The 14,032-nt window shown below is 42.8% G+C and overlaps 1 protein-coding gene across 3 annotated transcripts in view; it reads left to right on the top strand.

Annotated features, from left to right (window-relative positions):
• The window catches only part of LOC107192402 (MICOS complex subunit Mic60), a 39,262-nt gene extending 28,819 nt beyond the window's left edge, over window positions 1–10,443 (top strand). For 2 of the 3 annotated variants that reach the window (XM_015581646.1, XM_015581644.1), the window contains 4 exons: window positions 452–555; window positions 940–1,127; window positions 7,988–8,180; window positions 9,118–10,443. In XM_015581646.1, the coding sequence (XP_015437132.1) occupies window positions 452–555; window positions 940–1,127; window positions 7,988–8,180; window positions 9,118–9,132 (500 nt within the window). In that variant the 3' untranslated portion in view covers window positions 9,133–10,443. Of the gene's footprint in view, window positions 1–451; window positions 556–939; window positions 1,128–7,987; window positions 8,181–9,114 lie in introns of all 3 variants that reach the window. The other variant, XM_015581645.1, reaches the window with a different exon arrangement.
• The last annotated feature ends 3,589 nt before the right edge of the window (window positions 10,444–14,032 follow it).

Here is a 14,032-nt window from a genome sequence, read left to right as displayed (position 1 = left end):
GTCACTGTTCCCCGATGTTAATCAATTCCCTCTCCGGGTATTTCCAGTCGTAAAATTCCACGACGATTCCCTAGTCCTCAGTTTCCTATCTCGCGGTAATCGTGAGAAAGACAGCAATTTGTAAACATTACTTGGACCCTCTACAAAATCGTCGTAAAACGGTCTGAACAAAATTTACAGAGATAAGCAAAATTGAACGTTCAGTTCCAGCGTCCGGAAAACTTTCTCGAAACAGTCAGACTCTGTAATTTGCAGAAAACAAACCGTTCTGTAACAAATTAGACATTTCTCATTATTCCAGTGATCGGAATAAATAGAACAGTTTCTTTACTTCTTATTACATATAAGTGTCCTAATACTTACGAACGTATCGTATGTTCCGTATACTAGTTTCCAAAATAATTATCTTATTTCTTATCTATCTTTATACGATACTTTCTGGTTTTTCCAGCCAAGGAAGATCCTCTTGTGCAGGCAGCAATCCAAGGCATTCCGGAAGAGGCTGCAAAGAGGGGCGTTTACCCGGAGGACGTGCTTCGCGCGAGGTTCCTTAAGGTAATTTCACGATCCTTACACAATCACAATTCTAACCAACCCTTTCCCGAAATCTTCTCCCCTTTAAATCTCCCAGCCTTAATTCCCACCCCTTAAATTAGCAGTCTAAAAAAAATCCAATTTCCCTGATCCAATGAAAAACATTTCGAAGCTTAGAATCTTAACTTTATTTGTAACTCCGCGAATCGCTTCTGGTATTCCCATCACGTTCACGTCGATTCGACGTGGGAAGATTGAAGCGAGAAGGAGCTCCGCGAGACGAGTTCCTTTTTATTTAGAGAGTGTGCACACCTCCGTACACCGATTGGCCGACGGATGATAAAGTTACACGGGTTTAGCCGGGACGGACGAGCGGAATTTACGAGGCGTGGAAAATGTTTTCAGGTGGAGCAGGTGGCCAGTCGATTGGCGTTGGTGCCCGAGGAGGGCGCGTCCCTGCCCATCTATTTCCTTAGCTACCTTCAAAATTTCCTGATGATCAAGAACGTACGCGCCATCAGTCAACGGGAGATCGAGGACAAGCCCATCGACGTCGAAGCCTTCTCCACGTTCGACATTCTTCGTCGGGCCAGGTAAGAATTCGGAATTTTGTCTAGATGTGACACTCTTAAGAAAAACAAGCTATAACCGAAGATCATCGTCGAATACTTTCCAAATGCCCACATTGTTTAGGTTGTAGCACGTGAATTTCTCTCTATTCACTTTTGTTGAACAGTTTATTTTCGATAAATTTCTATGTTCGATTTCCAAACGCTGGCGAAATGAAAACACGAAAGGGGAATCTAAAACAAGAAAACCAAACGATTTAAAGAGTGATTTGCTCACTGGCTCGCTGTTTGTCGTTTAATATTTGCTATCGCCGGAACCTCGAAATTTACGCTCAACGCCGGAGAAAATGTTATCTTACCCCTCGTAACTTTCACCTTCCTCTTTTTTCTTCCTTTCCTCTACGCGGGCCCGAGCGAACGCGCGGTATCAGCATTAAGGCTCGTTTACACGAGAGTTCCTGCAACGTCATACCGCGTCGCGGGCGTTAACTGCGTGTACACGGAGTAAATTAGAACGGGGCAGTGTTCAACACTCGAAAGTTTCGCCTCTTCTTCTTTCTTTCTCTCTCGGTGTGTGTTTTTTCCACCGGGACGATAAGCGAACGGTGTTCGAGATAATTTCTAAATTGTTGCCGCGGAAAGTTTGAAAACGTTCCAGCGGGAAATGTAATTTGTGAATATTGTCGCGTGTTTCGAGCCAAGGCAGTCGCTATTCGAGCAGCTTTGCGATTTTCAATGTTCAGATAGAGCACAGAAATAATCGTAGATCAAGATGATAATTATTCGACATTAACTTGAACAAATTGGAGATAAGATAAGGTAGAAATGTACACTCGTCGAATTCATTACAAGATTTTTATGATCTTTGCTTCCATCGTCTCCATTGTCTACAAGTCTGTCAGAATATTTATCACATATTTATTAGTCACCTTGTATATTACATATCCGATTCGATAAAGACGGGAATGAATCAATTGAAGGAACGAACAAAAAACGTATGAATCTATCGGCGAACAAAGAAGAAAGTACGACACCTCTCATCGAGTCCCACACCTGTTTCTAAAGAAGGACAATCGAACGCGAGTATACGAGCCACGAGACGCCGTTCCATCATCCGGAAAATTAATCTCCCTCACCAGTACCCCCTTCATCGAGCTTTTTCTTCCCTTTCACCCTCTAATTAGCAGACGCGTGAGTTTCAATCAGTTTCCCTGCCCTCCTCCCGGACGCGACGACCCGGTTTTCACAGGCCTGCGGTCTACAATCGCGTTTACCACGCGAACAATAGCTTTCCGGGCTCGGGATCTCGCTAAACCGGCGAAATCGACCGAAAAACTTCAAGCTAATTTTCTAATAATGTTTCATCAATGAACAACAGGTACTGGAGATCGTTTTTTTTTAGTTACGAACAGTTATTGGACTGTACATTACATACGATTCGAAGTGAAAGGGTCCGGAAGTGCAACATATTCTGAACCGTCAACCTTTCCATTATTTCGTGCAGGATAATAACAATCACGATTGTCCATTATTTCTGTAAACTTGCGATTGTTCGTGGACAGATCTTACGGGGTCAATCGGATCAGAGTCTCACGCAACCAGGTGAAAATGTCATCGAAACAACCCGACTCCCATTCCATTCGCCCTTTATCCGCCGTCAGTATCGTTCGAAAACGAGAAAAAATGAAAATTGAAGCAAAAAAAATAGTAGAAGGGGTGAGGGTTGCGGGATTCATAAAGAAGTAGACGGATGAAACGCGGCTGCAAATATGCATATCATGGATAGAGGGGTGGAGGCAACGTTGCAGCGAAAGGGGAAATGGAAAAAATTGCGTGAATATGCGTCGGACTTACTGGCTTAACAAGCGCGCGTGTGCCAGGAAATAGAGCGAAAAAAAAGTAAATAAATAAAAAGAGCGCGGGGAAGTTGCATGCGGCACGGTGCTTTAAAAAAACGGCAGGGCTGAATGGGGGAAATTATACGAAGAAAATTGTGGAAATAACTTGCGTGACGGGACGAATTGCTGCGAGACAGAATGAACGGACGGAACTTGAAACAATTATGAAACATGTGTGTGTAGAGGGGGAAAACGAGCGAGATGGGAATTTTGATATACATCTGTATTGCCGTACCGGATTTCTTTACGAATCTGTTCTTTAGATTGTTTTAGTGATATTTCCCATTTAAGAAAAAATAGTTTCAAGGTCGAGAAATTCTAACACTGCTGGAAATAAGAGAAATATACGTACTGCAGTTTTCAAGTAGTACGAGTCAATGGTTTGTCATGCGTGTCTTGTCTGACTACGTCCCTGGCTATGCTACTTAGTGGCTATACATCGTTATTGTATTGCTAATCACATTGACTAGATCGTCAAATATTATTATTCACGTGATTGTAAATGTTATCCTTCAGAAATTGAATGTAAGTAGAATCGAATATAATGTTACCGAACTCGTCGTCTCACCCAGTATACCGGTCGGGGAATCTTCCCGCGAATATCGCAATTACTGGGCACAAAACCGTCAAAACTCAATGACGTCGAACACGATCAACGGACGCGAAAATTCCACCGCGAAACCAAACACTCCACGGGGCCGCCTCGAATCCATCGACGTGCCGACCTACGAATCTAATCAGCGTCGTGCATAATGAACGAACCCAATTTTACGGTAATCCGCGGGAGGCCGCCCCCGACAAACAAAACCGTCGATCGCCGTCGGAATATCTGTGTCTACTTTCTTCTACACTGTGCACAAATGCCATCGATAAATTCAAATGGAAAGGTTACACCTGTTTAAACGCAGTCTCCGTTTCGTTTCCAGGCGAATCATCCCCGGGAAGTCGATAAGGAGACCACGACGGGAGGGGGGGATCGACAGCGTCATTTTTTGTCCCGCAAACGAGGAGATAAGCCGTGGAAAATCGTGAGGCTTGGGTAAATAGCTCCCGCGAATACGGCCAGCGAAATGACTCTGTTCTTTGTCAGACTGCGCGTGACGGATATTACGGCAGGTGTTTTCGTTTCCGCCGGTCGTTCGGAGATATTGACGCCCTACCCAGCCCCCTAACGTCCTTAGGGTCCCGTAAGAGTAAATTTATGAGGTCGGCCGAGGGGTCACGTGACGTGAAAACTACCGCTCGAGTTACGAGGATACGTCGATCTAATTCAACGAACGACAAATTCGAATGATAAACAACGGTCGTATATGTTCGGCGAATCTAATATTAATAATACTTGTCGTAGTGATTATCGAAATTACCTCTAGGGCTCATTCGAAGGTCAAATCTATTAAAAAGGTAGAAGTTCCCATTTAAACGAATCGAATTGACCTGAGAATGAAGTCTAAAACTTTTCTATCAAACATTTTTTCTAAAACTTTCATCTTTCCGAGTTAATCTGGGGTACTCATCTTTTTGGTACACCCTGTATATCAGTGTACAATGTTCCGTAGAGTATGTTCCAATGATAAAAATTCTCCATGATTTGATAAATCGAAATTACGTAATACACAATATTTTTCCGGGATGCCTCGAGTTGGTTCCTAATCGTTGGCCAGAGGGCTGTCCGAACAATTTGGGAAACGGTTTCGTGTACGTGGAACGCTTGTTAAAGCAAGTAGTTGCCGTTGGCCACACGCGCGTTAAGAAACTTGAACAGCTCTCTCGCCTAGCTGAACCCCGGAGACCCGGCCGAGAAAAACACGAGTCAACACCTTCACACACCCTTATATTCCCCCTGAGAGGCTGGCCCCTGTATTCAGCCCGCGGGATTATTAATTGCGGGAACGAGCCGGTCGACCGTGATTTTGGACGCGGAGAGAGGTTTGCCTCGACGGCAAATACTCGGTCCTTGGAGAGCTTCGAGACATCGAAGTTGATGGATCACTGCTATTCTCGACGACCGTCGCGGTGTAATTAATTTTTGAGAGGTAGAAATAGATCGATTTCCGTTTCGACGATTTAAAGTCCGTCAAAGATTCTTCGTTTATTTTTTTCATGACATTCGATTTTTTGTGTCCTGCAGATGTTACAGAAGTACAGTTCCATCTGTTAGGAATTACTATTAAGAAGTATTAAAGAAACCCGTTATGGTCGCCGAGTGGAGATGAAAATAGCGAACGAAAAGGGAGTATTAGGTATACACAGGTGCTCTCGCGGATGTATGTGCACAGGGATTTGCGGGTTCTTGCGGCCACGTGCGCGCACATGCGGTGCAAACACACGTATGTAAGAGGTGGTGTGGCGAACACAGGCTCGCGTGGACAAACACTCGAGTGGGCGCGCTCGCAGAGGCGAGAGGTGCACAAGCCGCGGAGAGAATCGTAAATTTTTTAACCGTGGGGCGCACTGCGGTTTGCACACCGTCCACGGTTGAGGATCCTGGGCGCGAGAAACCGAGAGCCGTCTACGTGACGACCAGAAACCCCTTCCTCGATATTAAGGTTTAATATTTAACGTCGACTCGCGCCGCTTCGGGAACGGCCGCCTCTTTTTCTCTTTTCTTTTCTTATTGACTCCAGGCGTTTTCGATGCGGTATGTGCTACGGTTTCAGGGGGTGGGGACTACATAGTTTCTACATCGTGTACCAGACCAATTTTGAACACTCTTAAGGGTAAGGTCCGAGTCGTATCCGACGCAAGTTATGGTTCCTCTTGTGCTGCTTTCAATCTGTTTTCATTATTTTTTTATTATTCTCGTTTTACAGTTAATAAATCTCGTTATACAAGTTTAATAAAAATGAAAGAAAATCTATTTTAAAACGAGAATAATGAAAAGATAATAAAAAATGGAACGGGGACAGCACAAGAGGAACTATAATTTGGGTCGAATACGACCTGCACCATTAGAGGGTTAAAGCAACTCAGAACAACATTAATTTTCCAGTGTAATTGAATTCTTACTCGCAATTTTATAAAGCAACTTCAATTACTATAGAGATCGACGGAGCCCACAACACGGTATTCCACCCACTTCCTAAGAAAAATACCTTCCATTTCGAGTCGAAGGAATTCACGGAACGGGGCGAGAAAAAAAAACTTTCTTAGAATCGCGCGATTTACGGCTCGTCAGGAATATTAACGCACACGTCCCATTTTTAATTAATCCATTCGCACCGTCCCCCTACGCCAACTGTCCCTACCGCTACCCCGCGTGTCTCTCTATACACTGGGCACCCGACGATTCCCATCGCATTGAAATTCTCCGTTCCTCGTTAATTAATTCCCTCGAAGAGCGAATAAAAAAAGAGTCCGCGAGATCAACCGGCCCACCACACGTCCGCGAGAGATCCGTTCCCTATATTTAACGATACTCGAGAAGAGAAAAACGAGGCCCTAGATTTCACATGGAAATTCTTTTTCGCGCGTTCGATGGGGGCCAATTAATCGATAACCATCCCTTTGCAAGGGGAGAGAACATCTCTCCACCCCTTGGAGGATCGACGACACAGCCGTTACATTATCCCCCTGTCCCAGGATCGAAGGTGGATGAAAAAGTTTCTACCCCTCCACCCCTGGACCGAGTGTCCTCAGAGTGTCTTCCGTCGGTAGGGATGCGTTCGAGGGGTTGGTGCCCTGATAGCACGCCGGATGTTGGTAACCGCTCCGCTCCAAACTATTGTTCGGCGAACTATCGCGCGGAGACACCGGCCGGCAGACCGGTGAGTTTTCTCCCCTGTGAAAGGGAGAGGGGTTCGCGTACGTGGGGCCCCTACATGCCTGCCAGCTTCGTAACTCGCCGACCAAGTAGCTGAATACCCCCGAGAACCGCGTTTTCGTGTATTCTGTTCCTGGATCAGGCTCGATAAACGGTTCGCCAGTGTAACCCTTTCAACCTTCTTTCTTTTTTTTTCGACGGGTTTAAGGATGGATCTGGGTTAGGAAGGTTTCTGGAGGGGACATTGATCGAGCACGCGATTCTTTCTTGGTTCGAAAAATCTATGTGGATCACGCGATGTTGATTGAAGGGGGCTTAGGCGGGTTGGGTACATTGAAGATATGCTTTTTTTTTTATTCGTGGAAAGTTTCGGTGGCTGAAGTTGACGGGATATTCTTTTGGGTGGTGGATATTGATCAATCGTTTGCGTCTTTTCGCGTGGGATGTTGGTGGTACATTTCTTCCTTATAGTAGCTACATTTAATTGAATTCAAAAGAGTTATATCCTAAACGAAGGTTATGAAGTGTCGGACAAGTAGTATAAGTCAGTATCTAGCCAGACTTACACGAACCTAAACATTTATTTATCTAGGCCACTGGTATATTAAATGTCACAAGGTAGAAACAATGTTCGATGGTCAACCCAAACCCCTAAAGTTTTGTGTAGCTTAAAATCATAGTCGAGTAATTGGGATAAATTTCAGAACAGATTCGCAGGATTTCCGTTGATTCAGTGGGATGCCCGATAAAATACGGTCGGTGGACGGGGTTGGGGAGCGAGGGTGGGTGGACCCATGCAATTTTATCGAACCAAAAAGTCCATTCCGCGCGGCGGTTTCTCGGTTTGATCGTCCTGTTCCATTTCAATATCTGAGTCATCAAGGAATAAAGACGCGGGAAGCAGTTCGAAATCGGAATCCAATATTCGATAATCTTGAGCGGAATCACTTTTGAAAGAGAGGGATGATGATCATCCCGAATTACCTGTCCGCTGTCCGAGGAACGAGGTATAAACAGAAAAGTATGGTAACGCGAGCTTATAGGAGAATGAGGCTTCGATCGTTTCGAAAAATTTGTATCAGCTATCCCCCGGTGAAATTGAGATGGCGAACATTGAGGGTGGGTCACCCCTCGAACACTTGCCGACCTTTTGCATCGATAAATAAAAGTCAGGGACGCAAATATTGGCGGGACTTTAGAACACAATTTTTTATGTGTGTTTTCAGGTACTGGCTCGATCGTGGCGATTTCAAAATGGCACTTCGGTACATGAATCTTCTACAAGGCGCGCCCAGGTCCGTCGCCAAGGATTGGATGAACGAGACAAGGATTCTTCTGGAGACCCAGCAAGCTATAGACACATTATTAGCATACGCTGGCGCGATCGGTCTCGTGTTCCTTGGTGCCGGAGACTCGAAGGTCAGTCAGAAATAGAAAATAGAACTGTTACTTTTTTAATAGGATTCAAATTTTCCAATTAGACACTGCCTTGATCAACAATTAAAAAGACATTGTCTAGAGAAGCTTCTCCGTCAACGTTTCACTTCTGTTAAACATCGTCCGATTAATAGTATATTTTTTAAAGGAGAATTATTTATTTTGCAAAATGGAAATTATAATTTTATTCAATTACGATCAGTTCGATATTGTATTTTTGGATTATTTATAATGACTCGTATAGAAATGAGGAAATACACAGAAATATTTATACTGACTCTGTTTGTATTTATTTATGAATATGTTTTGTGGATGTCTTAAATGCTCCTGTTTCCCCTTGTTTTCAGGCAAATTAATCATTTGTCATCTAAATTCCGTCAATATTTTGAAAGAATCACTTTATCGAATGTATTCACAAGTGTCTTCTCATTGATCTACACGACCTGCGCAGTTGACGATAAAATTTACATTGACGTCACTGACAATTTATGTACTTATTCATTTTTCTCTCGTTCGTCGCAATCGTCGGCATTTCCACCGCGTCGTGACAGGAAACACAACTGGGACGGAATGAAAATTACAAAAAGATTCGAAAAAAAAAAAAAAAACGTACAGTGTCGGACACATGTTCGAAGAGATAGTTTTAATAACACAAGACGATTAACTTTTAGTTGCAACGTGCTAATGGAAATTCAATTGAAGAATCGAATCGATTCATTCGAGTCAGATCGAACTGATTCTTCAATCGGGCGACTTTTGCTCCCGGTTGCCGTGAACTCTCGACAGGAAACTTTGTCCGGAACTTGAACTCCGCGTCGAGTATTACGAAACGCGAACCATAGAAACTGTTTGTCCGAATACACATACTCGTCGGGTGCCCGTCACGTTCCTTTCGTTGTGCTTCGAACTGTTACAGTAGTCGGCGCAGAAGTAAAGGGAAAAAGCTCGCCTCGAGACAGCTGTCCATCGGGATCAAGGAAGGCAACGGCGCTCAAAGTGCACCAGGGGGAAACGTGGAATAGACAAACATACACGTACACGTACGTGACAACGTAAACATATATACACGATTATACGAAAGCAGAGCCACGACGAGACCAGCGGGATGAGGACCGTGGCGAGACCGTGAGAGAAATATGGAAACATCCCTTGCACACAATGGACAATATTTTCTCCCGTCAGGCAGAGATAAACGGGGAGAAGGAGGCAGCACTCGGAAGAAGAACGACCGAAGTTCAACCTTTCTTTGCCCGTCGATTTCGATCCTCGACGCCCTCGCGGAACACGTCCCGTAAGTGAATTCGCCAGGGTACGGATGATGAATAGACCCAGCGGTAGGAAAATCGAAATCGCCCGTTAATAAACCGGAAGTGACGTAATTCGTCGGAACAGCGAGTACAGCTATAATCTTCGGAGCAAAATTTGTCGAAAATATCAAATACATTTTTTCATACGAGGCCCTATTATCGAGGAAAATTGTATCAAAGTTGGGGGGACAATGGGTTCAGTGATTCTCAAACCCTTTTCTTGTGTTGTTATGTTGGTCGCAGAAGTAATTCGGTGTATCGCTGTTTATCGATATATCGATTACGGATTTATTTTCCATTTTCGAACTATTAACAATTTAAACGATACTAACGCAAAATTTAATACCTCTAGAAGCTACAAACTTTCAGATCCAGCTTTCTCGAGAACGGAGCCTCGTGCAGAGAAACTTCTTTTCACGTAATCGCTTTGTTTTTAGACGTAGATCGTTCTTCAGACGAGTTACGTTCCATTCCATATACCGGGTGTCACGATTCGATCAGTTTGAGGAACTAGTGTTACGATTTTTTAATAATATACAAGGGAATTCAATAAAAAGGCTGTAACTTGTTAAGTTGGCGTCTGTGAGATGTCGTTTTTGTCCGCTGCTAGATAAAAAAAGGTACGAAATTTAAACAACTCAACGAGAGGGCCGAACACGTTTCATAGATCACGTCGATTATCGGAAACGTGATGACGCGGATCACTTTCCTGACTATTGTGTGCCGAAGAGAAGTTCGACTCGCCCCGACCGGCTAATTTGTGTTCCGTTTCGCGTGTTTCTTTTTTCCCCTCAAAGTTAATCCGGGATTCGCGCTTGGTCAGCTGGGGTCCACGCGCGTTTCAAGCGGAGGACACTTTCTGGAAAAAGTTGGCGGGCTTAAGCGGATCCGTGGCTGGATGGTTCACGTCTTGCGTGAAATTCACGGAACAACTTGAATCGCAGCCGTAATACCAGTATGATTATGTAAAACAAAGAAAAACACCTTAAAAACCTTAACCCTTATGGTACCTTATAAATTTTCCGGGTACTGCCTAAAGATATGCGATTAGGTATCTATTAAAATTAACATATTTGTCTTAAAAATGAAGATACATTTCACGTGTTTTATTTTAAATTTTATTATTCCTATCTAATAAACGTATGTTCTACTACACAAACTTATTTTATAAAAATAAGTGTCTTAAGGTACTAAAAGGGTTAAGAATTTTCTTTGAAATTTGAAGTTACCCCTTGGACGCAATTTGTAATGCTCTATGCAAATAGGTTTGGCAAGAAGATGCGATCACTGTGAAGTTTTCAACAGAGATAGTAAAAAAGTGAACATCGAGCGAAACGTATATATGAATTTTGTACCTCCGATCGCGATCCAGATTCCAGGTTCTACCTGTTTGACACGCGAGTTGTCGTTGCTCATGGATCTTCTGGATCCTTAAACGAACGTGGTGGTGTCGGAAGACAGGCGACACGATCGGCCCGTTTAAAGGGCCGAGTTCCTGTCGTGTGCTAGCATATAATAGAGAATTGAGAAAATAAATTTCATCGATGCCGTTTAAACGGGTCTCAGTTTGGTTTTTTTTTTTCATTGGATTATGTCTGAATAATCCTTGTACCTTCAGTTGACGCTGTGCCATTATTATGAAATCAGTAGTACGATGGGTCATTGTGACCTGACTATTAAAGAACAATTTACTTCACATTTAATTCAATTTAATTAACCTGTTGTATGTCGTCCATGGATGTATTTATTACCAATCATAAAACAGGGAAAATGAGGGAATAATTTGTTATTGTTACTATGTCGTCACATCAGTCAAGGATCGACAGTGTGTGTGGATTGATTTTCGACTGATTTGATCGCTGCCTGTGACGAGAAACGCCTATAGGTGTTGCTCAAGTATGCTTCATAAATAGAATTAACACAGAAGAGATTGAGACATTGATACCTCTTTCAAGAATCCATCAACTTCAATGTCTATTCGATTTATCATCTAAACTATAGTATTTTTTCTTGTTTATACAAATAACTCTCTCGAAAGCTAGTCGACAGAGTGTCGAGAAAAACGTGTCGAGGAGTTTTCAATATTTCTATGCGTTCTATCCACTTAACAGCGAAGAGTTCGAGTACCTTGAATTGTATCTCGAAGCTAAAAATAAAAACCGAGGAACATCGTTACTTTTCTTTTCAGTGAAACAGTGCTCGATGCACGAAGGCATGTGAAAAATAACGTTTGTCGAGAACATAATGGTTTGGAAACGGATGAAAAGCATGAAGTTGCACGAAGATTCTGTTTGTAATCTCAACTAACTTTTGAGTGTGACAAATGGCGGATTACTGTGTGCTGTACACACAGTACGTTCACCTTTGTAGCGTTGCTTCAAAGTGAAATGGAGTTTGTTGGTGTAATCAATAAAAGTTTCCTGACTGCTACCACATTTCCTAATGTACTTCTCGAAATATTATAGGCGACCCTTCATCTCGTGTATTTTCCATCCTTCTATAAATTTAATTCAACAATCAATAAAAATGCGATGATCCTACTGAAAATATTCTGATTTTTAGGATTATATCTATGATTTCTACCATTCCTACGATTCCTATGATTCCTATGATTTCTGTAATTTCTATAGTGTCTATAAAGACAGAAATTTTTTTCTCCATGAAGATTCAGTTTCCCGAAAGCAAAGACGAGGGGAAGAAGAACGTTTCCCTTTAACGACGTGTTCGGACGTCACGACAGAGGCGGATGATTTTTGCGAATAAATCGGAAATCTTGGCTCGCGAGGAGAACGAGATAAAGCAAGTTAATCAAGCGTGATGGGAGCAACAAAGAAAACGGGGTCGCGGCGATTCCCAAGCAGAGATAAGCTTGCACCGAAAATCCTCCCGGGGACAGCGCAATTTTTCATGGCCGCTAAAGAACAAGTCTCTGCCTGCCACGGGTTTTATGCATCAATAAAACACCACGCTGATGGTAATCCACAACTTCTGCTTTAGATAACAGAAAACAGAAAATTGTAATTTGTTTTTCGGGTTTGTGTGTGTGTGGTTTCAATTCTATTCACATTTTCTAGAGTAACTTTTACTTTTTCAGGACCTCTTATTTCGGTCAGATGAGAAACCACGATACATTTATTATTTAAATATGTTTCATTATACGCAAAGGAAACGTTCAAGGCTTAGAATTCATTGAAACATTTAATATTCGACAATTATCACAATATATTTCTCGATTCGAGCAAACTAATCGAGCGATCAATTGGGACACACTCAATAAACTTACAGCCCAAAAATTCGAATCGTACCCATTAACGTGTCGTTGAAAAATCTGCGGTCGAACGACCTGATCCAACGTCATATTCAACAACGCAGACGGCTGGTGGGAGGGGGTTGAATCGAACGAGGTAGGAATGGGGGGTGACCGCGGTAATTTAAAATCAATTTGGTAGCCACGTGTTTACGGTAATGGCCGCGCTTGTAACGGGCCGAGTTCAATGCGGATTTAACCGGCCCACCGTTACCAATCGCTTCAATCTCGCACGAAAAGCCACTTCTCTATTGGAACAATTCCATTGACGTTTATAACCACCCCCACAGCCCCGCCGCCGATAACGGTCACGGGATTAAGGACGCGATCTGGTTCCGATACGTATTAACAAGCTATCGGTGTTAATTAACGGCGGGTACGAGTGTCGTAATACGCAGATTCGTGGTATACCATGCTTTTCAAATTCTCAACGTCGAGACACTTGCAAATTTCTGCTAATAAATTCGAACGAGATAAATTTGGTATACCATGCTTTTCAAATTCTCAACGTCGAGACACTTGCAAATTTCTGCTAATAAATTCGATCGAGATAAATCGCACGAAATGGAACTTATTTAGGGTAAAAATTAATGGCGAGGGTTTCTTGAATCGTTGCACGATAAGTTCCACATTTCTCCTTCACTTTAATCATTTCTCATAATGTTTTTTATTAGTTTGCAGGCTTTCTTACGTCTAAATCGATTATTACCCATAAGCATAAAAATAAATAAATAATTATTGAAAAAAGTATGATTGAAGTTGAATTGATAAAAGTAAAAATGACGAGCATATGTATATATGTATATAGAAAATGCATAGAAATTTTTACACTTAATTGCAATTTGGAAACTATATGAAAAAACACGTGAGTCACTGTATGTATAGATTACCAAACTCAGTGGAAAATCCTATCGTAAATTATTCGGTTCTCCTCGAAAGATCTCAAACTCGCAACGCAACACCGTCCCCTTCGAAAGATCTCGGACTCGCAACGCAACACCGTCCGTGAAATCGTATCGTTTCTAAACCGGAAGAGGGGATTTCTGATGGGAGGAAGGGGATGGGTGAATTCCTCCTCAACTGGGATCCTCTCGAGCGCCACGGAAATCCACGCAATTCCACCTCCGCGATTACCATATTTATTGCGCGTCAGATCACAGCCCGATCCTACCCGGAATCGCAGCTGACCCGTGACGAAAGGAGACAATGATGTAATTATT

The sequence above is a fragment of the Dufourea novaeangliae genome, unplaced genomic scaffold, assembly GCF_001272555.1.
Source record: "Dufourea novaeangliae isolate 0120121106 unplaced genomic scaffold, ASM127255v1 scaffold362, whole genome shotgun sequence".
Classification (NCBI taxonomy): Eukaryota; Metazoa; Arthropoda; class Insecta; order Hymenoptera; family Halictidae; genus Dufourea; species Dufourea novaeangliae.
This window is presented reverse-complemented; position numbering and strand designations above follow the sequence as displayed.